We start from the raw sequence: 26,963 nt of genomic DNA, 5'->3' as shown, positions 1-26,963 counted from the left end.
GAGATACAGATAGGCTTGGAGACAATCAGACAGATGGATGAAGAACTGGGCTGATGTCCCATGGAGCATTTTTCTGCTGATTAGCTGGTGAAAAGCACTGAGGCATCTAATATGACCAGACCACATTTGGTTACAAAAGAACCACAAAAGAAAGCTGTGATATGATAATTATTTCAAGTAAGTAATAAATACTCCAAATAAGAGATATTTTTCAAAACATTTTCATACTATATCAGTTTAGAGTTTAGAACTTTCTATTTTTCCTGTCTATGAGAACCTGCTGAGACACTGATAAATCCCTCTCCAAGCCTCATCTTCTGGACCTGACACCTCTGTTAACTGGCTAAAATTTCATCATGGTTGTTGGCTGAGTTTAAAAAGATCCAACCAATCCTTCCATTTTATAATGACACTCAACACTCCTCCCTCACCACCTCTCTCATCAGGTAAGTACGATAAACAAGACAAGTGCGATTTATTGTCTCGGCTCTTTGAGCTCGGTCTGGACTGCAAATAAGCTTAAAGCTTTCCAGTTCCTTGGCTCAGATCCACACCCTATCACACAGACAAGACACACAGAGGAAGGAAGGGAAGGTAGACTGAGGGCAGGGGAGGTATGGAGCGAGCCTGGACAGGCACATGTGACTGAATCTCTATTTCTCCACCATCAGTCAGATCTAGGTGCAAGGAGGTGAATCTGCAACATTCTCTGAAGATCAAAATATCAATAGTGGGTTAGATCAATCAACCTATAAATATCTGTTTTATTGCTCTGTATTCCCAAAATAAACAAGAGTTCTACCGAGAAATCTGAGAGAAGAGATTCAGTAGAACCTTTTACAGAAATACAGTCATCAAAATTATAATCTACAAAACTTTAAATGTTACAGAATTTAGTCCACTTGTCACAGACAGTTAGACAACTCCAGAACAAAGGCCACAAGCTTCCATGAATGATTTTTTCTTTTATGAAGCTCCATTAAATCCCTGTGTTTCAGGTGCATCCTGAGTGGCTTGCCAATAAAAAGAACAGACCAGACCAAATCTCTTAGGTCGCTTGGCCAACACTCCACTTTTGCAGTTGTGACTACCATAAGATAGAGGTGACTACCACTGGGTTTAATTAGCCCCTTCACACAGCATTTTCACGTCCCTCCAGTGGACAACAGAAGCAGCACATCAATGTATATAGTTACAGGCCCTGATATATATGACATTTACTGTACATATCATATCTTGGCATTAAATTTGATCCTAGTCACTCCTCTGAAGATTATATCCACAATTAGGGCTGCGCGATACGGCTGAAAACTGTATCACAATATAAGTGTTTTATATCGGTCGATATCGATAATTGTTGATAGTTTTTATTACCTATTTAAAATAAGGACCAGGTGAAAAATACATTCAATTTAAACATTTTTATTTTAAATTTAACCTTCCTCTGATTATAATCCCCTTAGCTATCAAGGCAGAAAGGAAAGGAAATGTCAACACAACCATGGAAAACACTCAAATAATAAATGTAAATAAAAGTGTAAAAATGTAAACCTGAGAACTTTTTTTCTGCAGGTTTAGTGCAGAAAGTTCACAAGCTGATTCACCTTCTGGTGAATAAAATGTTTTCATATGTGCAGTGTTTTGGAAACATAGCAGAAACTGAGGTAGACTTGACATCTGTAACATACAAACAAACAAATAAACAAACATGATAGACAGTACAGTAAGATTGATTGAACTATAAAACCAGCCTAGACATATGAACAACTTTAGTCACTCTTCTTACTCTAAACATGCATGAACTCTTCAATTATATTTTTATTGCAAGTATGTTAAAAAAAAAAAAAAAAGCACGTGTAAGAGATGTTTGTAACCTGGCTTCTCCTCAGTGCTCAGTGAAGCATGTCTTTAGCTATATGATATGCCGCTGCCTCCGTTATGTCTTTGTGCCTTTTAGATGATTTGTCATCAGGCACTGAAGCAGATACCTCTGCATGGTGGTCTGCTGCTTCTGCAGTGGTGCTGCGGTTGCAGATATTGTTGGACGTTGGCGAATACGGCTGCGCTCCAAAGGGTGAGTGCGGCTAAGGTGGTTAAACAAGTTTGTGGTGTTACCGGTCTTGGTGAGGACGACAGTCTTGCACAATTTACAGACCACATTGGTCTGACTATGGTCCGACATAAAATCCAAAAAACTGCCATACTGGCGAGCTGACTTTCCCTGTTTTATCGACAATTTCTTCGCTCTCTGCAGCGCTCACTTTCTATTTCTCATCTCACTCCTTGCGAAGCATCAAACAGGAGACAACGAGATGGCACAACCGAACATGATACTGTTACAAGATTGCTGTGCTAGCGTGTCACTCCCACTGATCAGTAATTACTCCCTACGTTGCTCGGTTACCTGAGAGCGAGTGCCTTTGTTGCTTCGCAAGGTTGGTTGCATGAACTTCTGAAGAAGAAAAAAAAATATCGAATGTTTTATCGAACGCATCTTTTATTGATCTTGATTACGTGTCTATCGCGAGACATATATCGTTTTATCGCCCAGTCCTATCCACAATATTACCAAGATTCATGCTGCTGAAACACTCATTCATGCATTTGTCTTAACCAGGATTGACCACCTACGCTTTCCTGTGGCTTGCCTAAGCCAACTATTGCCAAACTACAACTTGTATCTTTTACTTGACTGGCACCATCCTACCTATTGCTTCTAGTCACTCCTCATATACCTGCTAGGGCTCTACAATCTTAGAATGTCAGTTTCCAGACTATTCCAAAAAGAAGTGAAACCTTAGCAGGTGGTAGGGCCTTCTCTTACCAAACCCCTCTTCTTTGAAATCGTCTTCCTAACCAAATTTGAGAGGCTAGCATAATCGATTCATTAAAAAGTAAGCTCAAAACACATCTTTTCTCAGGTTGCCCTAAATACTAAACTACAGCTACCAAACTTAAAGTTTTTCATTGCTGTATTCATTGCATTTATTCATGGTTGCATTTATTCACTCATTTATATGTTTAGTAGTTATTAGTTACATGTGTGGTTAATAATTTAATAAACCCTTCATTCATAAATAACTTGATTATGTGGTTTCTGTGTATGAAGTATTGCAGTCACTGTACATGAGTTAAGAATTTAGTAGCAACCTCCAGAATTGGTACTGAATTAATTAACTGGTAAACGTTTTCCCTTTTTTAAGGGTGGTTCCCCAAAGTGAATTTGAGGTTATTCAGTTTAATTATCATTTCTGATAGCCTGAAGTTCAGTGCAATCACTCTACTTCATTTTTATACCATTTAATGTGTTAACATATCAGTTATTGGTGCTTATTTTGGTATCCTTTAAGGCATTCTTGCTACAGTGTGAAGCAGCACAACAAAACAGCAAAGTCAAAAATGTAGGGGTTTTAGCCATGCCAGTGGCATGACTCAAGAGATGGCGATGTCAGGCTGTTGGTTTTTCCACCATTTTGGCTCAAAATGAAATATCTCAACAACTACTGGATGAATTACCATAAAATCTGGTGCAGACACTTATTGATCCCTTCAAGACATTTTTTTTGTAACTTTGGTGAAGCTTTACTGTGTCATCTAGCACCATAAGGTCAAAATTTAAATCTGTCCAACACTTTGGTTTATGACCGAATACCTGCAAAACTAAGGACCTACAGATCAGCAACAGGTGTACTTTTTGTTCAGTGTAAACTGCAATTTTTTAGCATGCTAACACACTAAACTACAATGGTGAAGACGATAAAAAATTATACCTTCTTCACATCTGCGTGTTAACATTGTCATTGTGACCATATTAGCATGGTGATGGCATTTAGCTCAAGGCATAGCAGTGTCCAACTGCAGTCTCACAGACTTGATAGCATAGCTGTTAAGTCTCAGTTTTGTTTTTGTGGTATGTGGCAGGTGAGCAACTTTATTGCATAGAATCTTGAAACAACAGGATCCAGTTCCCATAATACATCCATGTTGTAGCTGACCAAAATCCCAGATTTTCCTAAAAAAGACTTCTTCACTGGATTGCTCTAAGAATAGCTTACACAGATTCAAATTCTGTATCATGACCAATGGCAAACTACACAAATGGGTCTTCCACTGCAATTTTTATTCCACCAGAGAAGAAGTAAATAAAGCTGAATTATCAAGAGAATAGTTTCATCTATTTGGACATTATGTAAAGATATTTGGCATTTGGTCCTCAGCTCAAATTCTCATGTCAGTGTTTGTAAATGTTGATCTTGAAGCAAAATGTATTTAACTGCCATGAGTGAACCCAGACATCACAACAAATCCACTCCAGTAAACAGAAGAAAACCATCCCTCCAGGTCATCCAGAGTTAACAGTCTGGTATTTTTTTTCTGTTTGAGCTGCTGTTGCTCAAGTTATACTAATTTGATCAGCTGAGTCATGCAAGAATTCATCTTGTTCTGCTCTTCTCATGTTTCTGCATGTGTCATAGTTGGAGACACGGACCTGCTCCTTGTAAGGACTGAGGCAGGTTGAGACACAGCTTGTCAGGTCTGTGCAACACATTAAAGAACACCCACATCATGCACTCTACTACACAGAACCTGTTTCATGATATCCTAAGGTTGCAATGTTATTGCATGCACTCAATTCTAGGACATTTAAACTACACTTTGGATTACTATTGGCACAGCAAACCCATTTAATCAGGCTGCAATTTCCTCCTAACGTACCGACAATGCATTTAGATTTCTTCAGGAAACTGTAAAAGCTGTGATCCCAATTAATTGAGAAGTATTAAGATGGGTACACTGGGTTGTCAAACAGTGTAGAAAAATGAAAAATGTAACCTTGGGGGTATTCAAGCAAACTGATCACCAACTTACACAGATGAACACAGCTTGTTCATCTTGCCCCCCCCCCCCCCATTACAATTTTATCAGCTCCCCCACGGAATGTGGTTGGGTTGGTGGGCTAGTGGTTGTATGTAAAAAATATTTTAAGTGTGGCCTCTTACTTTCCAATGATCTCTTTGAGGCTCTTTTCCTAAAAACTAATAAATTCTATCTTTTGTGTTTTTTCTATTGTCCTCCAAAATCCAATACCATGTTTTTGACTGAACTGTCAGGTTTTTATCCTCAGTTGTTCTCTGTTATGACAAAGTTTTGATTGCTGGTGACTTTAACGTAAGACAAGTTTTAATCTCTGAGGAGTCATTTAATTTCAGTCAATGTGTGTCAGGCCCTACTCCTATTTGTGGTCATACATTGACCTTCTAATTTGGGTCTGGAATTATCATCCTTGGTTTTAAGAGACAGTGTTATTTCTAACCATCTACACCTCGTTTTTCACTGTTTCATGTGAAAAGGAATCCTAATAAGAGGGAAATCTTTAATGGCTTCTAGATTTTCCTGTGTATTTGTGAAGTATGGTGAATCTTTAGTTTTGTTGTCAAACACTAATAATTTAATTACCAGCTTCATTAACACGTGCATGATTGCTTTAGATTATGTTGCTCCACTAAAACATAGATCGAAATCCAAACCATCTGTTGCATCACCCTGAATTACTGAAAGAATCAGTGACATGAAAAGGCAAAAGGCAAATGAAAATGTTCTGACAAACTTATAACAGTGACATTGCAGATCAAGAGTAAAATATTTTTCAGAGTTTATTGCACCAACCAGCACAAGCCTAGGTTCATATTTAAGACAACTGATCATCTAGTAACACCTCAAAGGTTTTTAGCCATTTTATAGACAAGATTGAGGTCATTTAAGTTTCAACCCCCCACTTGTTTATCTGATTTATCTTGTCCTTAGGTGGATACTTCCTGTGTTTTAAGGAAATTACTGGTCAAGAATTATTTGAAACCATCTCACTCATGACACCACTTTCAATTACACTAGATATAATACCTACAAAATTCACATTAGAGGCACCAGATATTGTACCCCCTTACCTGCTTTCAAACATCTCTTCAACAGCTCTTCAAATTAATTGTTGGAAGTCTTGATCAGTAACAATATTTTTGAGAAATTGAAATCAGGCTCCCAACGGTAACACAGCACTGAGACCACACTTGCAAGAGTAAACGATATTTTGATAAAGGCTGATACAGGTGAGTGCTCGGTGCTGGTTCTGCTTGATCTTAGTGCCTTGTCTGACCTGGTGGAATACAATACTATCATAGAAAGGTTGACAACATGGGTTGGTGTGTCAGAGACTGCCCTCCAGTGTCTCTCTTCATATTTTCTGAACAGAAAATTTGTTGTCTGTTCATGGCTTCAACTCCCCTCAAGCTTTACCTAAATATGGGGACCTGCAGGGCTCCATTCTAGGACCATTTTTTCTGTTTTATTTATTCCCTTTGGGCGATGTTACCAAACAGTATGATATTTCTTTTAATTTCTATGCAGATGACACTTAATATTGGTCATGAAAGCCTTGTGAATCTGGCAGGTTACCGATCCAATTATACAATTATGGTTTGAAAGGCAAAAAATTTTCTGCAACTTAATTTTTTCGAAAATGCATATCATTATTATTGGCCCTTATGGCTTCTGCCTCATCTTGGCACTTGAGCTCATCATTTTGTATGTAAAGAAAATGGTGTAATTTCAGATCACAACCTCAATCTCAAGTCCCATGTTAAAAGGCTTGATAAGTCATGTTTTCAACTTGAGAATTATCTCAATTTCAATCCGACAAAACCACTTGTCTTGCTCCCTCCACACCAGCAAAATGGACCCTGACTTCCCAACTCTAGCGACCTCTGTATCTTTCAATACATTTCTGGAACCACTCTGTCTCCCTAAAAGGATAATATCATAACTTTATGAATTAACCCAGTCCATCCAAATCAACTTCTTGGGAGGGGTTAAAAGAAAAAAAGGAGAAAAAAAGGGAGAAAAATGTCTATATTAATTTCACTGACAAGGAGTGGTATGAGATTCTCAAAACACTCCACTCATCTCCAATTTGTGCTAAAACTGGAATCATTCCATGTAAAATCCTCCAACGAATCTAATGGACCAAAGACAGATTCAAAAAACCTCAAAAAAAAACCCCCCAGAGATAGACCCAGCTGTCACAGACCTCATCTATGACCGCTGTCACATGCTCCGGTCCTCTGACTATGCAATGTAAACCTAATGCAGTTGCAGTACAGTATGGAATCATGCCCCTTACAGAAGCGATCCCAAATCTTCTGTCCAATTTTCTGGCATTTCTTATTCTTATATGCACCTTATAGTGGTATAATTGGAGGTTACTTGCACCCCCAATTCACTGCCCTTGGATTATGCGTACTCTTCAGTGTGCTACCCTTGAAGATATCAGATATACTTAATGAGCTCCCCCAAATATGAACTGTGGAAAATGACATAGTGATGAAATAGTGATAGAAATATGACATTAAAATTCTGCAAAATAATCACAGTTAGCTCAAATAATCACAATCAGGTAATTATGCAATAATTGTGACAAGCCTACCTCATACCACCTGCAATTTAAAGTATCTTTTAAATGTACAATGTATTATTGATTTTTTTTAAACTACATTTTGATATTGGTAAAGTTGTTATGGGGAATGTTTAAGCACATAGTTCCTCATCTACACATCTAGTAGGTGCAGATGCAACAGTAGCATTCATTTGTATGTATGCGGACATCAAAACAACACAAATGGCTAAAAGAACTGCAGAATTGGGTGACAATTCTCTGTGGGCCTGTCACTATGAGACTCCTCCAGACTCCTTTGCTTTTTCACATAGTCATTAGATGCATTGTTGATATAAAAATATTGACTGATGGAGCTTTAAAGTTTTATGTGATAACTTGGCATAATAGCAGCCCCCTGGAAAGGTGGTCAAATTGTGCAGTCTATTGTACTTCAAATGAAGTTAAGACAATAAACAAGCATGGGTTGCCTGGTGTTTACAGGTCATGGTAGATAAAGAAACACGCAGAATGGAAACATGTTTTTCAACAGATCACTTTCTTTCTCGACCAATAATTTCACAGCAGTGCACTATCCTGTACACCATAGATAAGAACAACTAATTCTGAAGGCTGCTCATGTTATCTAAATGCTTGCTGCAGTTAAGTAAAAGTTTTTGATGTCAACATACACATTTTTCATCAACAGCTGGCTAGAAGTACCACCCATAGACTGCAGTGTGTGTGTGTGTGTGTGTATGTATGTGTGTGTGTCAGTGCTGCTGATTTGTCCTGAATCCAAACAAGCAAAAAAAATCTTAGGATCACTTACCTACTCTGAAGTTGGGTGCTGTCAGAGTGTCAGTAGCATGGCCGTTCTCACTGATGATGGTTGTGGTGTTTCCCAGCTCACAGTTGTTGTGACATCTGCCTCCTATGCAGGTTACTTTGCAGATTGTTGGTGTGAAGACCACCTTGATCCTTCCTGTATGGTTGCCCACTGATGCCGAAACCATGGCACAAACCAAGAGAAGGGGGAGGAAGAGCAGACGAACTTTGGTAATTCTTTGATCCATTGGAAAAAGTTAAATCACTTTCAAGTTCAAGCTCGTCACAATCTACTGGTGAGGCTCCAGTCAAAATGACAAAAAATCTACTATGTAATTTGCAATTTTGAAATACTTGTGATGTGTCTCCTCCCTGCAGTTATATACTTCCAACTACCACTCTCTATCTGTTTCTCCTCCTCTTCCACTGCTGCTAAATCCAGTGGCGCCTCTGAAACGTGAGCAGGACTAAAGAAAAAAAAAAACTGGGAGAGAGAAGTCAGCAAACAAAACTCTGGGATGTCTTCCAATTCTTCATTATAAGTCTCCGAGAGGTGGATATTGGCATAAGAGTACACGAAGCTTTATTCCAAAACAGAAACAGAGGGCATGCCACCTTCAGCCTCTGTACCTGCTTTCCTTGCTCTTTGGTTTTGTTCTCATGATTTCTTTTTTCTTGGTTTTTACTATTGAGGTTTAGCAAACTATCCTCAGAATGTTTAACATGTCGAACAAAGGAAAAGAGCTCCAAAAAATCCTTTGCTGTGAGTTCACACCGAGATCAGGAAGAAGTCGCAGTAGCCTTTAAAGGTATTGTAAGACAAAAGCTTATCAGTCTTCCTGTCGGCTGAGTTCTTCCCCACCCTCATAAAAGCCAGCCCTCAGCACAAGCTGACAGGAAGAAGAGATGAGTGAACATTTCTTCTTCATCTTTTCACCAACTTTACAACAATATCTTACACACATCTTTTCAGGTTAATGTAGGACTTTCCTCAAGTTCTTTCAACTTGATTGACTTCTCTCGATCTTTTAATATCTCTTCCCTGTGCAGTAGTTGTTGGCATCCCTGTGTTAGGTCCAAACCCCTGTCTCCAGTGCTCAGTGCTTTGTCTGTGGCTGTCAGCTGTTCACACCAGAGAGTGCAGACGGATGGAGTAAAGCCAAGCAGCCGGAGGAATGTTTTACAAACCTGAGAGGCAGGAAAAACTACTGGATAAGACGTCCTCGGCTACCTAAACATTCGCTAATAAGTGCAAAAATTAACCATTAAAGAGGGACCTATTATGATGTAGTGGTTACAAGCAAATGCCAATGGAAAGATGGTTTTAGAAATGCTGCCAGGGCCGTATATATGGACGCCCAAGGTCTGAAGTCTAAACATGGTTTGCCCAATTCCCTTTAGTGGGAAGATTATTTCCAAAAAGAAATAGGAGGGAAAAGGAGAGGCAAGGTTACTCTGGATGGGGAGAGTGAGTGCTGAGTTTCTAGTTTCTTTAACCGGATTATCCATCAGTCAAATGTAAATAAAGGTTCCAAAATACAGACATGGAGACTGTTTACTCACAAACTGAATAACAGATTGTTCTGAAGGCCTACATAAGACAATATGTTAACTGAAGTTATTAATGTCGAATGATACTGTTTAAGTCTTATTTACGGTTCATTGTATGCAGTTTTAGCATAATGTTAATACAGCTGGCTAATAGTTTCTATTACATTTAAAAGAGGAAAAACAAATAACTCATTTTAAAACTCTTGAACTCTGTATGTTAATGTAGTTTTATTTTCAGCAGTAAAAGCCTTACAGATTGTGCCTTTAACAATCTCAAGTTTTAAGACATGGCGTCAGGTCTCTGGTCATTTTTGTCTCTATTCAAAGAACAGATACAAAACATTTGGTCATCCACACCAGCAATGATAACTATAACTATAACAATAACGATAACGATGTGAACATCCACACTGATGACCGGCAATGTTATGTAAACAGCAGCATCGAGTATCGTGCTGCATGCTCCAGCTGTGTCAGCGGCTTGGGAAAATGGATATCGAGGACCTGTTAATGCTGTATTTTGTGCAGAGAAACGAAACGAAATGTGGTGACCCGTAAATTCAAAGAGAAATTCAAAGTCTAAAAGTTGATGTTTCTTTACATATTTTGTAGCATTGTCGGTGGGTTTGCAAAGGGGGTCCCCGGCCAGAAGCTAATGCTGTTTGGGGGGCCATGGCATGGAAAAGTTTGGGAACCCCTGGGCTAGATGGTCACTGTTTTTCAGCCACTTCAATTTCTTTCTCACGTACAGACCCAGATCCACAATTACCAAACCTGATGCCCTCTCCCGTCAGGTCCGCTGAGCCTGAAGCTCAGGGGGTTGGTTCGTGATGCCCAGAAACAACATTCTGACCCAGGTAACGGACCCAATAATAAAGTGTTGTTGTACCTCAGACTGTCCATTCCCAGGTCTTAGACTGGGCCCACTCCACCCACCTCGCCTGTCATCCCAGAGCCAACCGTACCATCTCTCTACTACAGCGCCACTTCTGGTGGCCATCACTGCAAGCGGATGCCCGGGAGTATATGGCTGCCTGCACCATCTGTGCCTGGAGTAAGGCCTCTCATAAAGCCCCAGCTGGACATCTCTGCCCCCTGCCTGTTCCTGGAGGGCTTTGGTCGCAGTGGATTTCGTCACAGGGTTACCGCCTTCTAAAGATCTAAAGGTAGTTTGTTCGTTCATCTCCTCTCAGCTTGAGTGCACTTTTTGTTTCCACTCCTTTTTTAGTGTGCCCTTTGTTTCTTCATTATTGTTAAAATAAATTTGATTTATTTATTAATAATTCGTCTCTGGTCTGCATCTTTGAGTCCTCAAGGAAAAACTTCTTTAAGGGTTTTTCCAAACCTTAACAACGTTCACACCAATAAACTTTGCTGTTCCTTGCAAATATAAACTCATTCCGAATTTGATGGCTGCAACACGTTCCCAAGAATTGGAACGAGGGCATGTTTACATCCGTTATCACCTTTTCTTTGAACAACACTTTGGGAACTTAGAACATTAACTGTTGAAGTTTTGAAAGTGAAACTTTCCGCAGTCTCTGTTGTACTTTGCCCTTCATAATACACAGATGTGGAAGTTAACTATGCCATGAGCACTAACACACTTACATACCATCACAGAAGCTGGCTTTTGAACTTTGCTTTGTAACAATCTGGATGGTTTTTTTAGCCTGGAGGACACAATGTCCACGATTTCCAAAAATAAATTGGAATGTGGACTCGTCAGGCCACAGCACACTTTTCCATGTTTCATCAGTCCATCTCAGATGAGCTTGGGCCAAGAGAAGTCAGCAGAACAACTGAATATATGTCTAAAAGGATTATCAAATTTTCACATTCATTTTTATGTATGTTTTTCACAGCATCCCAACTTTTTTGGAATCTGGGTTATCCTAAATCACTGGAACACTCCTTTAAGGTCCATGAACAATTGTGATCATGGTTTAAATAAACCAACTTTGAGTGTTGGTAGTATATGGAATCCAGCTGTCTTCAACAGTCATAAATCACCCAGCCACAAGAGGTCACTTGTCAGATAAAAGAAACCATAGATCTTTCTATGTGTTTGACCCACTGACCAGTGTTGTTGCTTTTCTGGTGAGGACTCCCTCGGTTGAATATATGTAACAAAAACTGTAACCGCGTGGTTATGTTTTGTTTGGCACTCGTGTAGTAAGTCCATAATCTTTTGCATGTGGAAGAAATAAGAAAAGGTAGATGCTAAAAATAAGGAGAAACTGCTCTAAATGGGTAGAATCACTGCTTCACTATGCTGAACAGAACGTCAGACAGTTCTCTCTAATCAACTGCTGAATGGGCCAAAACAGCAGTTGCTGATAAGGGCTGATAAGGACCAAAGGTGCTGAACACAACACAAAGAGTACAAGGAACAAATAGCCTGTTGCCTATATGTGCATCAAGGGGGGAATATGCCTTGAAAACCATTTCAAATTTTCTTCACAGAAATTGTCAAGCGAGGTATTGTTTTCTCATAACTTTTAAAGCGCTCTGTATTTGACACAATCGTAACAATCACACCAATCCTAGCATGTCAAAACTACTTTGACAAAGCTCTGAGCAATAGGTCCTTGGCCACAACAATGAGAAAACATTTCTAAATCCTCTGAAACCTCCCTCCCTCCTCATTACTTCGTTGTCTCTGTAAGTATGTACACCTTGCTGGCAGATTTCTTTGGTTGTGTCAAGCATATGTAAAAGGGAGTCAGGAGAGCATCTCAGACACAACACAGACATCAATCAACTTTAAGGATGAAAATTTTGAGGGTGAGATTTATCCAGGCTGCAAGGAGGCTGGAGAGGTTGGAGGGAGTGTAGCAAAGAGGAATGAAAGCATAAATACCCAAGTCAAGTGGGGTAATTTCTAACTTCCCAATGTTTTTCACTGTATGGCAAGGGTTTATGTGAGCTATGTAGAGGAATAAAAGCGTAGAGGCGTGAGGTACAAACACCTAAGTCAGGATTGATGAAGAACGCATTTTAAGGGTAATTTTGGGTGTTTCCACACTTATGTGGGCTATTCAATACGTGCAGAGAATAGATGATCTTAGTGTTGTCTGGTCTCAAGTCGAAGTTCCTTCCCCTTGCTGGCTACATTTTGTGGCAAAAAGTCTTCGAATGGATTTTATGTACAGTCGAGTAATTAAACTCATATAGTTCAGCCTTTTTACAGGAAGGGTGTATATACTGTAGGAAGTTTACTGATTCATTTTCAATCCATTCAAATTACTGTTAACAGTGTATATATGGTAACTGGTAAAAATGAGTATCAAGAATGTATTGTGATGTAGAATTTTTCTGTCCCACACTTAAAGGAGAACTGAGTGTGTTTCTAGGTGTTGGAGAGTATTACTGCATATGTGAAAAAAGTTTTTGACATGGACTCAATTGAAAACTGCACAAAGACAATATATGTTTAGTAATTTTTGTAAATATATGCTTATTCTGAATTTGATGCAGCAGCATGTTTAAAACAATTTTGGACAGGAGCAAGAAAAGAATAGGAAAGTTGTGGAATGCTCTAAAAACACCTGTTTGGGACATTCCGCAGGTAAACAGGCTTATTGGTAACAGGTGATAGTATCATGATTGGGTATGAAAGGGGCATCCTCAAAAGGCTCAGTCGATCACAAGCAAGGACAGAGTGAGGTTTGCCACTTTGTGAACACATGATTGTATAAAGGATATTACTACATGGGCACTGAACACTTCGCAAAACCGTTGTCAGTAAACACAGAATGTGCCTACATCAAGGTACAGGTGACTTTATATTGATGGTGTTTGTCGTGGTGTTTTCTGACTTCTGGATGATCCTAATGAATACCACAAGCCAAAATGAGTTGAAAAATTAGGTCTTAGAATGAAGCTGTACTTCATACTACCAGTTAGAACTTGGTGAAGTTGTGCCATCCATTTTCTGATTGTACACTATCATGGCATTCATATTTGGTCATTCTGGGGATGGTGAGGTGATCCTCTCTGCCCAAACCTTCAGTCAGCACCAAAAATATTAACATTTGTCTGAGGGTGTTTTGGCAGTGAGTGAGAATTGAGGAGAGACAGGGAATAACTTTCCCAGATGTGGCACCAAAGCTAGTTGCTGACAGGCTGTCTCTCGTGTGGGACAGGGCTGACAGAAAGGCTGCAGGCTTCCTGTTTTAGAAGAGCAAACACGTCTGCTACTTTCACAAAGTGTTGCACTGACTGCATGCCACTAGCTTGAAACACAAGTTAGTAGGCTACACTTTCGTTACTTACTACTGTTGAAACTGAACCTATATGGATTCAATAAGAGATTCGAAAGGTTTTGGATTTGATAAGATTTGGATTTGGCCCTCACATTCAGTTTTTACAACATGTTATTGAACCCCCTCACAATACATTGTGTATTTTACTACAGATAACTGAAGTTTACTTTGAAGATGATGCCTCTTATGACTGAAAAATTAATATCAGGAAGAAACAGAGTCAACTTCATAAGGCAACTGTATTGTTTCATCTAATCCTTTTCATTTTGCAGTCACACTTGGCAGATATTTGATACTATGTAGACAACCAAGAACATGTCAATTATAGGCATCAATTGTAATTTAAATCTAAATCACACTATTGGTCGGGAAAATTGCAATTAGATAAATAGCACAGTATTTGTCAGCACTAGTCCACAAAATGTCAACATTGCTTGTTTAAGTTGGTTAAGGTGTTTGTGAAGCCAGTGGCAGGGGGTTATAGTATCAGAATCAGAATTACTTTATTATGTATGTAAGTATGTTGACACTTTGGTGAATCCTGTGGTGTCTTATTTGGACAGGAGCACTGGTTTACTATGTAAACCCTCAGACCATTTAAGGTCACCATGGTAGGCCATGAACAGTACTTCAAATATGGCAAGCCTTGAAATGAGACATGTTTGCTAGATGTGTATTTGGAAGCTATATCTAAAATGGGTCATTTCACTCTAATTCCCCCACAAATGTACCAAATATAAATGACATTTTGTGAAATTTTGGTGGCTACCTTTTCCCCTCTCTATATGCATCTGTGTCATATTTCCATTTACCTTATACTGAGCAGAAGAGGTTATTTTGAAACTGGGTCTGCATCTGCTTCAGTCTACAACACTGCAATCCCAAGCATCAACACTGCTCTGTTCCCTGACCTCCCCATTAATATCCCCCTTCCCGTGTGTCTGTCTGCGGCCAGAGGCGTAACCACTCTTGCAGTCTAGAGATTCTCTGAAAAATATTGACTTACTCGTAGATGCATACTGGCAAGTCTGACATTGAAGTTCAGCCTTGAATTTATGACAAGCCACAATAACCAACCAAGAGCTGGTGAATTATAGCTGTTGTTGATCTGTCAGATCTATAAGAGTTTGACTGCAAGCCAAATTTGGTCCAAAAAAACTAAAACTTTCTCTAAATGGTTTGTGCAGCTCATAAATGAAAAGTGTCTCATGCCACAAGCCAATAGAACTTGTCATAGGAACCTAAACCTGACATAGCTGAAAGTGTGGGGAAATATGGTGTATTAGGCATCTGTCCCTAAATACATATCACACACAGGAAAGTAATAAATTGAAAGTCCGCCTCTGGTACTGTGGCAGTGGTCTGTGTCAGCAGCCATTTAGCACCAGGTCCTACTTTAGACTGTAACTGGGAGATAATGTGTCCTCTGTGGTAAGGCTGCTAAGTGGCAGAGGGACTTGAATGGGGTGTAGATAACATGTATTCAGAGGCTCCTTTATAGACAGCCTTCCTCATTCATATCCATCCAGGCACTTCTTGTTTCAGCAAATTGAGGGGTTCTCCTCAAGATGACACAGTTAGTTTATTCCTTCTCCTCCATCCTAACTCTCACACTCCCTGCCATTCTCTGAAATTGCCGTCAGAAAATGAGACTAATAATTCATTTTCGACAGCCCCAAGCAGCAGGCAATGCTTAAGTCTTTATGTCATTACAGCTCGAGCTGCAATTTGAACAAATCTTGTGACTGCCCACTGCAATCTCCACAATCTCCCCATGTCCTCACAGCATTAAAGTAGATGTGGTGTGTTTTTTGTGAATGTGTGTGGTATGTGTATAAATTAGAGTTGGTCTTCCTGTTTAAAATGATTACTTCCCAGGATTATATCACACTTTTCCCAGGATTGTCAGGATTTCTCACTATAAACAAAGTTTGACTTTGAAAACAAAACTATGGAATGAAACTATAAAATGAATTTTTTGAGGTGTATGCAATGTCTACAGAATTATAGCTTCTTAAAAGAGTGCTCCACTACATGCACTTATATAACTATCACAATGGACAATTTAAAAAGGACCAAATCAATGCACTAGAACCAGGAATATCGACTTTTTAAATTCCATGTATTCTTCCTTCTTGTAAAAACCAGAGGCCTACATTACACAAAGTGCAATTTCACTGCCAACAGTTGGTCAGAGACCAACTCCACATCCCGATTTTTTTTTTTTTAACTTGTAGTGTTTGAAAATGGGTCCTACATTTTCAGTTGAGGCTGGTTATTTATCACACTTCACACAGCTCCCTCTGGAGCTACAAAAGGCATTATATAACTTTTGTTGCATATGGAGACACACCTTGATATGTATACAGGTTATACATCTGAGTGGTTATATTGGAGCATTTGACCATACTCATACAGTAGTACTGATATTACAGCATGGACTGGCAGTTAAGGTAAATCTGTTACATGCACACATTCTGGCAAGTTGTTTCAGAGGGTTAAAAAACAGGAGCATTATTCTTGGATATTTAGTAGTAACGTCTGAGCAAAGTTCTGAGCTTGATGCTCCACCTACAGATTGGAACTCTGCAATCTGCCCTAGTGCACTGATTCCACTGATGGAGGTCTGCTTATCTGACTGAACCACTTGTTGAACTGCTTGCATAGTTTATTTGCAGATGCTGTTCTGCACTTCAGTAACATACAGCTGAACTGTAAACTGACATCTTAAAACTGTGATCTCATTCCTAGCTATTCAACCCTTGGCATTCCCTTTCTATAGCATCACCAGCAGGTTGTACCTTTTTATATTTGACAACTAATCCCCCTCGGGGATCAATAAAGGGATTCAGACTCTGTTTCTGATTAATGGATAGATTGTCATAAAATTTGGAACAAAAAGCCTTTCTGCCAAAAGAATAAATCCTAATGACTTTGGTGATTCCCTGACTTTTCCTCTAGTACCACCACAAGTTTAAAATTTGTGGATTTACAGTAAGTGAAATGCATTTCAGATCAATTTCAGATAATGATATACCTCCACATCTTCGTTCACCATAGCATATCCTTGAAATCACCCTGACTTCTACATACTTTACATACAACATGTGAAATGTGAAGATGCCATTGACTTTCCCACAGCTAATGGAACTGGTTTAAACTGGTACACTGTTGTCTTCATTCAGCTTATTTGATGGTGTTCACTGTGATGGACCTGAAGTTATTCTGAAACTTGATTTTCTAACCACAAAAACATTAATGAAAACAAACGACTATCTCACAGTGATGACAATGACAAACCCTAACCCTAACCTTTTTCCAAAGCATAATTTTCCACTTGAAACTTCTACTCTTCAAGAGTGTCATTAACATACCTAAGTCAAAGTAAAAATGTGGTCTGTAGGGAGACTCACCATGGATGGGGCTGTGTCCAACTGTTAGGGGGATTGGCCTCTCAGGTTGAGATTGGACATGCGTCTGTGTGTGCGTGTGGTAGTATTTGGGCTTTATAACATACTGTTGGCTCTGACCTGGATGCATGGGCACTGGTCGGATCCTGGAGGGAAGAAGAACAGAATCAGAGGTCAAATAGTATAGGCATAAAATATTTTTCAAAAATCAAAAAAGGGAACATAAACTTCTTAAAAAAACATGACAAAATGACAATGACACATCAAATCATTCATGTTTTCCAGGCAGACACTAACAGTAAACTAGGAACAAGCCTTCAGTGCTATTCAGTATGCATGCTCTCAGCACTTTATGGCTCAGTTTACCAAAGGGACAATCTCCATAAAACTTGCATTCCTTAAAATCTGTGGTCTAAATGTCACAGCAGTGACTGAGGTACGAAGGAAGTGCAACTTGAAAGTTTCAGCCTATAGAGAACAGCATCTTTCTGCCCTCTGTGAGTCACTGTGCATTTACTCTTCAAAGTACAAGGTCATTTGCAAGCACCAGTCTATTAATGCGAAATGATCTGTTTTTAATTACACATTTTTAATGAAAGAAATATACTGATCAGGGTTTGAAATCACTGGACTATCCTGAGAGCAATGCTCTAAAATAACACTTCCTAAAGTGTTCCCAAATTCTTCTCGTTCATCAAGAACAGAGTCATCATTATCATCTACTTCCTCTTACCACCCTCCTTCACTTTTTAGCCAGCCTGGACCTTTATCAGACTACTAAGCTTAAAACCTCACTAATATCCTGAAGTAGTGTGAAGTATGTGGACATCTCTGTTTACATACAATTTTATGGTTTAGGCTAGCCCCATGTGTGATGTCAGCACTATGTATTTAATGTTAATCTGTGATTCAGTCCCACAGCTTTCCACATGCAAATCTTCAGGGAAAAGTAAAAGCAAAAAAAGTAAAAGCAATATCTCAACTATTGGATGGGTTGCCATGAAATTTGGTACAAACATTCATAGTCCCCAAGACGATGAATCCTACTGACTTTGGCGCTCCCCTGACATTTTCTCTTGTGGTACCATGAGGAATACCGGCAAAATGAATTACATCCCCATCAGCCTCAACTGTGTTTCATGTTTAAGATAGGACTTTAGGACTTTATTGATACCACACCAGGGAAATTTAGTCGTTACAGCCAGCAAGTATTAGTCATGACTATCAAATGTTAGCATGCTAACATGCTAAACTAAGATGGTGAACATGGTAAATATTACACCTCCTGAACATGAGCATATTATCATTGGCATTGTGAGCAGAATAAAGTAGTGTTGTTATTTAGCTGAAAGCATTGCTGTGCCTAACTACAGCCTCACACCGTGGCGGTAGACTCGTTTTCCTCTTGTCTAGTCAAGTTGCATCTTCACAGGTATGTGTCAGACTCAATGTTAGGATCAACATTTTTTCATTTCAAGCATAAACTACAAATTTTTTGGATCAGGAAAAAACCCTTTCAAGATGTAGCTTGCTGGTGGTTTTGACTTTTACACTAAGGTTTGCATAGAGACTATTTTGTGCCTGAATCAGAGAGTAACATACGGCTGACGTACCGCACCGGGTTAGGTTGGGACAGGCCCCTTACTTCCAGTCTTTATGCTACAGCATACAATGACGTTTTAGACAATGTATTCATCCAACTTGGTGTCAACAACAGCTTTGTCCCATTCCTGCTTGAAAATGCCAGCTACAAAGCCAGCTACATAAAGAAATAGTTTTCCCAGCTTGGTGTGGAATAACTTGACTGACCATGTAGTGAGTGTTTTTTTTTTAACTAACTTTTTATTAACTTTATAACAATAGATTTACCCTCACTTCCGATTATCAAAAATAACAATTATATTGAGTAACAGAATTTTATTTGCATTAAATTCACATCGGAGCACAACCCCTCAACAGGGAAAAATTGCTAGACAAATAATTTAGTTTCAGTCTGAAGATTGATACAGAGTTCTTGACTAATACAGCGCTGAACAATCAATGATCAAGTGATCTAATGACTGAAGTTGCAAGTGCAGCAACAAACAAAATTTGTGGAGGACCATCAGACCAGATCAAGCATGATATGATATCTTAATATCTTAGTTAGATGCATTAATTATTGGAAACACAGGAGAACAAGTGAATGAAATCTTTCATATTGATCAGTGAAATAAGGCTTAAGGCACCATTTAGCAGCTGAGAGGGGGACTAAGCCAAAAAAAAAAAAATGATCTGAAGGTATTAGAAGATCCTGACTGTATTGATGCTATGTCCTACGTTTTGATCTAACGCTTCTTCAGTATTAATTTCTAGCAACAATATCATAGGAAACGTATTCAAATTTGGCGAAAGTCAGCTCTCTCTCAACAGGTAGCAGAGTGATGAATCTTCACTATGCACACACTTGGGTACAGGGGGTATGTGGTGGCAGTTCTAACTTGTCTTACTTTGGATCAAGTTCCAAATGGAGGCGTTGGGCAGACTGGAGCAATTTGAAATATTCTCTGAAATTCATCACTACAGTTGTGAGTAAAGACCTTCATTAATAAAACTGTGTTCCAAATTTTTACCAAAAATGTCTAATGTCAAATTAGATTTGTGTAAATACATCAAAATAGTGGTCCAAGCTTTACAAAAATTCTTTATTTCTTGACATAAGGAAGCAGCTCCTGTTAGTTCAGGGGTTTGTTGTCCCTGTGTCCAAAGTGGGCATGTCGAATCACAACTTTTTACTTTACTTTTATGAGCTTAATCAAATGTAATGATCTTGACTTGATCCCTATATTTAGCTCTGCATTGTAAAGTCATGGTGGATCATGAAATACTGGCCCTTGAATGGGTCAGGTCTGTGCCAGGACCAATTTGTGAGAGCAGGTCATAAGTTAATAAACTGGCTTTCATCAACACTCCTCTGCTGATTCTGTGAAATAATGGTTTCTTTCAACCAAACCAATATTTGTAGTGATTGTTGAAATGGTGGGAAGATGAACCAAGAAGGTTTTGGTGAGTTTTACTTTGTTTCTGTCAAGCCTGAATGATGTCTGATTTACAATGATAAAAATACTGTTTCTGTGAATGGAGTGTGGTGGCTTTGGCGCGAGCGATATAGCAGCTGTTTCTGGTTAAACAAAAAAGATCTCACTCTAACAAAAATGCATCTCTGTGGGGATCCTTTCCATAATGTTGTCGGAGACATATTATTTTAATCTGGGCCTGTCAGCGGAAACAAACACTTTAAGTGGATGTACATTGACGGTGCATGTGACGGCCTGAGGAATTACATTGCAGCCTGTTTTGTGGCTGCATCACTCCCTCTCAATAATAATTTCAGAAAATGTTGTCTCCATTCGTCACTTAGACAAAAATTTGTGAAAATTGGGTCCATAATCAGATAATATGTGATGAGAAATTCTTCCGTTTTTCCAAGACATTGAAGTCTTCCAAGATGTGGATTGGCAGGAACTGGAAACTCTGCACGTCACTTTCACTGACTGATAATTAAATGTAAATGTTCAAGCAAAAAAGAGTTAATTATTCAACAACACAGTATAGGGCATCATGTATCTGTTTATTTTGTAATGTGTAGGTATGTAGATCTTTTAAAAGGTGTACTGATGTTGAACAACTAGTGGTACTGGTACTGGTTTGCCTCTTATGGACATGATGCACAAAAACACATATTCAAAGGTTCGAACCTATGGGTTCTATTTATGACTGTGCCGGCGGCGCAGCCTGCCACGCTGGTGTCGGAGTCGTAAGTGCAGTGGTATTTTCGAGCAGCGCAGGCAGGTGCACGGCACACTTGGTATTTTGGTAAACTGAGATTTACAGAGGTACGCCAGGATGGGCATTGCGGCGCAGTAGGGGGAAGGTGTCTGCATAATGAGCCGGCGCATTGGGATTTTTGACCATTTCGGTCTGTGCCAGCGGCGTAAAAGTGCGCTGAAAGCTCGCCACCTCAGACCCGGTCAACTCTGTGCACCAGCAGCGCACCACTGGGCAAGTGGATTTTCGTAAACCGGCAGAGTCGTGCGTTCACGTCACCAATACCTCACAGTCAGGTTTCCACAGTGTCTGGCATTTCACTGCTATCAGTAATTAGCAACAGCCGCAATTCAATGCAACTATCTGAGTCTGCACATACAGTCACACCTATATTTCTATATTTTGATCAGTATCTCATCTGACCACATCGCAAGCGTGTTCGGCACGAGTAATGGTCACTCATTCTGACCGAATGTACACAGGTGAAACAGGGATGTGAACTAATCAATTAACATTGCTGTGCCAACCAGAAACAGCCGTGGCATCCTACAGAGCATATATACTGCATCTATCTCAGAGCACTCGAGAAACAGAGAGAGACACATGGAAAAAACGTAAGTGATGATTGTTGTTCGCTATTACCCACATCATTTCATTCCAAATACAAATGTAATCATAGTAATGCTTAATGTTATCTACAAAGATGGAGTACATCATTGCTTTGAGGAGGATGAGGAGGAGGAGGAGGATTTACCATCTAAGGACCTCATATTTAGACATGAGATTCAGAATCAGATTCAGAAATTCTTTATTTATCTCCGAGGGGAAATTGTTTTTGTTGCAGTGCTCCTTTCAAGAATAGAATTAGAATAAAATTAGAAAAGACAGAAAAGAGAGAGAACTATATATATAAAAAGCAAATATAAAAACAAAATATCTATACTAAGAATATATAAAAAAATATACCACAAAATATAGAGCAGAATATAAAACAATATATATATATATATATATACTGAGAAAAAATAAACAGTATATACAAACAGGTGTGCAAAGTAATACAAACGGATGTCATGAGACATGAGTGACGTCAGTCTCCTCCTGGGAGAAGTTTGGGCGTCGGACACTTTCCTGTGCGGTCTCAGTCATTCTCGAAACTTGCCATGCGCCTCGCCAGCGGCGTTCTTAAAGGTGAGGCGAGGAGCTGCTGTGATTGGTGAAAATTTCACTCGGCTGTGTCAAACCCACTCTACGCCTTCTCCCCTCCCTCTTTCCGAGTTGCGCCGCTGGGTGGGACTGAGATGAGAAGGGGGAGGAGATGCGCCGGCAGCGCAATGTACAAAAATACCAAAGTCTGCGCCGCCACGCCCCATTGGGGCAGCGGACCTGACTTTGCGCCGCGCCGGAGTCGAAAATAGAGCCCTATGTGTTTTTTAGTTTTTGGTTGTTTTTTGTTTTGTTTTGGTTTTCTTTTTTTCAAAACGAATAATCAAGTGTCATTTTTGGCCTATTTTGACAGCCCTACTAGACATATATCAGATATGTAGGCCAAGGACTGAACTGAGCCAAACACTAACCTTCTCTGCATGTTGTAAAGCTTTGGTTATATCATTCTTTAACAACACGATAACTCTTTTCTATTGTACCACAGCATCAGAAGTAAAGTAACTGAAAGCCCACAGAATGTTCTCAAAAAAGGAAAAAGGAATGTTTTCACAATCAGACTCTCATTTTTACCACAGACAAAATATCTACTTGAGACTGAAAAATGAAAGGCTACTACATGTTTGCTTGTTAAGAGCTCATGCCAACCTGACAAATTCCAAGGCAACAAGGCCTTTCTGGAGTTGACATCACACATTATGAACATCTTCCTGTTCTCACTGAGCAAGATGTGATTCACTTTATTACAACAATACTAGGGATGCACATTTTTAATTTTTTTTATGAACGTTAACCAACGCCCTTTAACGATTAATAACCGTTAACCGATAAGATTTAAATGCCCTTACATGCTGCCATTCCGACATTGCGTCATTCCGACATACTGCCATTCCGACATACCACCATTTAGACATATCACCATCCCGAAATACTGCTATTCCGACACACAAATGTCTCACCATTCCGACAAGGAAAGGTTGGAATCAGAGAGTCACTGACTCGGCGCTGTTCGGTCCGAACTGCAGATTTACAATGACGGCAAATGGTTAGATTACTCATCTAAAATGTAAAAAAAAAGCTACAAGATTTAGATAATTAAAAGTACTGTAGGCTTCAATCGTCTCCTATTGCTTTTTAAATTATGTCAAGAGCGAGCGCGCTGGTGATTTCTTTAATTGTGTGTTCTGATTCATTTCCAAAATAAAGTTTTAGCTTCTGAAATCAGTTTTTTAAACAGTTCTGATGGAGCTCAATGTTTATCTGGATGATGCGGCTTCATTCCGAACCATTTTACTGTAAACCTGGACGACCCGCAGCGTGTCTGGAGATAAAAAAAAAAAAATCAATGTAACGTGTGTTTTGTGCGTAATTGCGCACAATAAGCTGGTGCTTCAGAAGTTGCATTTGGTCGTGTTTGGCCTCCAGTGCCTTGCATGCAGGTGTGCTGTGGTTGAAGTGCCTGACAAGCCGCCCCGCTGCAACAATAACACGATGCACAAACACATTAAATCCGTCATTTACCGCCAGCTGCAGTGTATGTGCAAAACAGGGGATCGAGTCCCAGCTGACCCGTCCGGGAGAGTTGGCTGCCACGATGTTGCGCGCGTTGTCGTGGACGCATGCGGACACTTTCCCACTAAGTCCCTACGTCTCCACTGCATCAACCAGTTTAGCTGTGAGGTTATCAGCTGTGTGTCTACCTGGCATGCTCTGCGTTAACAGGACGGCAGAATTAACTTTCCAGTACTCATCGATATAGTGACATGTAATTGTCACGTAGCTCTCTGTTGTGAGCGCGGTCCAGCAGTCCGTTGTAATAGCCACGAATTTACGAACTCGACACGCCCCCATGAGTTGATTGACTTACGTAGCTAAAAAACAAAATTGACCGTTAGTATTAATCGGTTAACGTTCCTATTATCGGTTAACGGTTAAACAGTTAACCATGTGCATCCCTAAACAATACATTTCTACTTTATTCAACTCAAAAGGTTAAAAATGTGGTCTTAAATTCACCCAAATAAAGTCACAAGTTACTTTCCATATCTCTCATCCATCTCATGGTGCTTGGGCACACTTGGGCTAAATACCAGAGTTGAACACCAAAACATTAACATGAGTAAAACCTGATGCAATCCATTTCAGTAATCATGCAACAAATTCAACCTTTGTGAAACTTTCTGTAGTTTAAGCTGTAGTTTGTAGTGTTCTCACACACAAAATATCAAACACGTTGCAATTAATGCAATGAAAAAAAATGAACAGTAATGCAGTGACTTAAAATCTTTTGAAATGTGGTTTGCTAATGTTCCAAGCAGTGTATCACAAATCTTCCATTTCAGCTCCATTAAACAGATGGCATAAAACAGAAAGTGAGGGACTTACATTTAATAAAGCTGTCCTGGCCAATTTTAAACCCAGGATTTAGAGAGCTGAGGGGATGGTTTGCAACTTTGTGAGACAGTAGGATGCCCTGACACTGCTCATGTTAAAACAGGGCCGGTAGTGGGTGAAGGTTGTACTATGATAGCAGAGTGTATTTCTATGCTCTTACTCCCTGGTCTGCAGCTGCTGCTCTCTGTGGCAGTGAGTCATCTAGTATTACTGTGTTCTCAACTGCAGCACCAAATGTGGCCTAAAAGGATTCCTCCATGTTACAGCACAGTAAGAGAGAGGGGACACGGGTCAAATTAAAAGATTTAAATAACACATAATCCTAAAGCAATCAATGGTACAGAGAACCATATCACGTCTATCACCAGTACAAGATGCTGGTGTGACAGGCAGCTGTCAAAGGCTGAGCATTGAGTTTTGAGAATGTGGGTGAGGACAGTCGTCAGTATATCTGAATTTGTTAGGAAGTCCCAAAGAGGAGACAAATTGTATGTCACACAGCACCTACATTAACTGTCAGCTGCACTTTTGTCAGCCTGCAGGCCCAGACAGAAAATTTATTTGCCATATTTTGAATAGGAGTGAAACAATCTATTATTATTATTATGCTGGCTGAGAGGATGAGTGGTTTCTCAACCATGTAAACCTGTCACTATGGACAGTCGAAGTGAAACCATAATTTCTGTTCCAGAAGTACAATGTATATATATGTATATATGTATATGCATATATGTATATGCATGTGTGTGTGTGTATGTGTGTGTGTGTGTGTGTGTGTGTGTGTGTGTGTGTGTGTGTGTGTGTGTGTGTGTGTGTGTGTGAGTGTGTGTGTGTATGTATGTATGTATGTATACACACACACACACACACACACACACACACACACACATATATTTCTATATTCTCATTCAAAATCCTACTGACATTTGTAATTATGTTAATAACATAAAACCCAGTCTTTGAACATAGCCTTCTCAATAGTATGTTGTGTGTTCCAGTCCATATGTTTAGATAAGTACGATCTTTTCTGTTTTTTAGAGGCATTTCAGAGTAACAGCATTTCCTGTAAGCCTTTGGTGCTTCTGATATTAAGTGCATAGTGGAGTTGATTTATTTCGGAATATGGATAGAAAATCCCAGGGACATGTTTTCTTTTCTTAGAAAGACAAAGTGGTACAGAAGCTAGTCCAGATGTGACATCATGCCGGTCAGTTGGACTACATTGTTAGCTGCCATAATTTGAAACTGACTACAGCCTCTCTTCTTCATGAGTAGTTAAACAGCCTTCTTGGAGGTATAATCATACATATAGACCCAACATAGTGTGACTCATGTAGGCCAGTAAGTCTTGCCTGTTTTAATTACAAAAATACTCTCCAAAGCTTTCACTCTGCACCTGGAGACTCTTTTACTCAAAATCATCAATCCGGACCAAACAGGGTTCATAAAAGGTAGACAGTTATACAATATTATTTACTCTTGCCCAGGCCCTACCGCAGACATCCTTGTCTCTTTAAAGGCAAACAAAGCGTTTGACACATTGAGTTTCATTATCTATTTACAGCTCTTGAAAAATTTGGCTTTACTTCTGGCTTCTTCTTGATGAAAGCAGCATCCACACTAATATTGGCATTTCAAACTTCTTCCTCCTTCAACAGGGCATGAGGCAAGAATGCCCCTTGTCCCCCCAGTAGTTTGATATAGTTTGATATAGCTATAGAACCTTAGCTGTTGCTCTTACTAACCAGGCCAATCTTTCAGCCCTAGGAGGTTTAAAATGATCTCGAGTGCTGGGTATCCCTCTGCATTTCACTGGCAGGCAGGACTAACTCCATTAAAATGGTAGTCATTGCAAGAATGTTAAATTACTTTCAGACAATTTCAGTTTTCCTCCCAAAATTTCTATTTAAAGAGTTGGACAAAAATATTTCTACATTCACCTGGGACAAACGTTCCTCAGTATGGTATTTCCTGCCAAGTGGGAGTCAGAGGGGGGTCTTGCACTACCCAACTTCTTGCAGTGCTGCTGGGCTGCTAATAAGTGGCATGTCTCATTTTGCATTTTTGGGATGGGGATCAAACTGTTTGGTCCAGTATGGAAAAACACTCATGTGAGTC

General features: G+C 39.5%; 1 protein-coding gene across 4 annotated transcripts in view; it reads right to left on the bottom strand.

Annotated features, from left to right (window-relative positions):
- ltbp1 (latent transforming growth factor beta binding protein 1) overlaps window positions 1-26,963 on the bottom strand; it is a 175,920-nt gene that overhangs the window by 96,685 nt on the left and 52,272 nt on the right. For all 4 annotated transcript variants that reach the window (XM_070978139.1, XM_070978140.1, XM_070978141.1 and 1 more), the window contains exons 4-5: window positions 17,484-17,626; window positions 8,256-8,423 (exon numbers count right to left, since the gene is read on the bottom strand). In XM_070978139.1, the coding sequence (XP_070834240.1) occupies window positions 8,256-8,423; window positions 17,484-17,626 (311 nt within the window). The remainder of the gene's footprint in view (window positions 1-8,255; window positions 8,424-17,483; window positions 17,627-26,963) is intronic.

This window comes from Chaetodon trifascialis, chromosome 13 (genome assembly GCF_039877785.1).
Source record: "Chaetodon trifascialis isolate fChaTrf1 chromosome 13, fChaTrf1.hap1, whole genome shotgun sequence".
Classification (NCBI taxonomy): domain Eukaryota; kingdom Metazoa; phylum Chordata; class Actinopteri; order Chaetodontiformes; family Chaetodontidae; genus Chaetodon; species Chaetodon trifascialis.
This window is presented reverse-complemented; position numbering and strand designations above follow the sequence as displayed.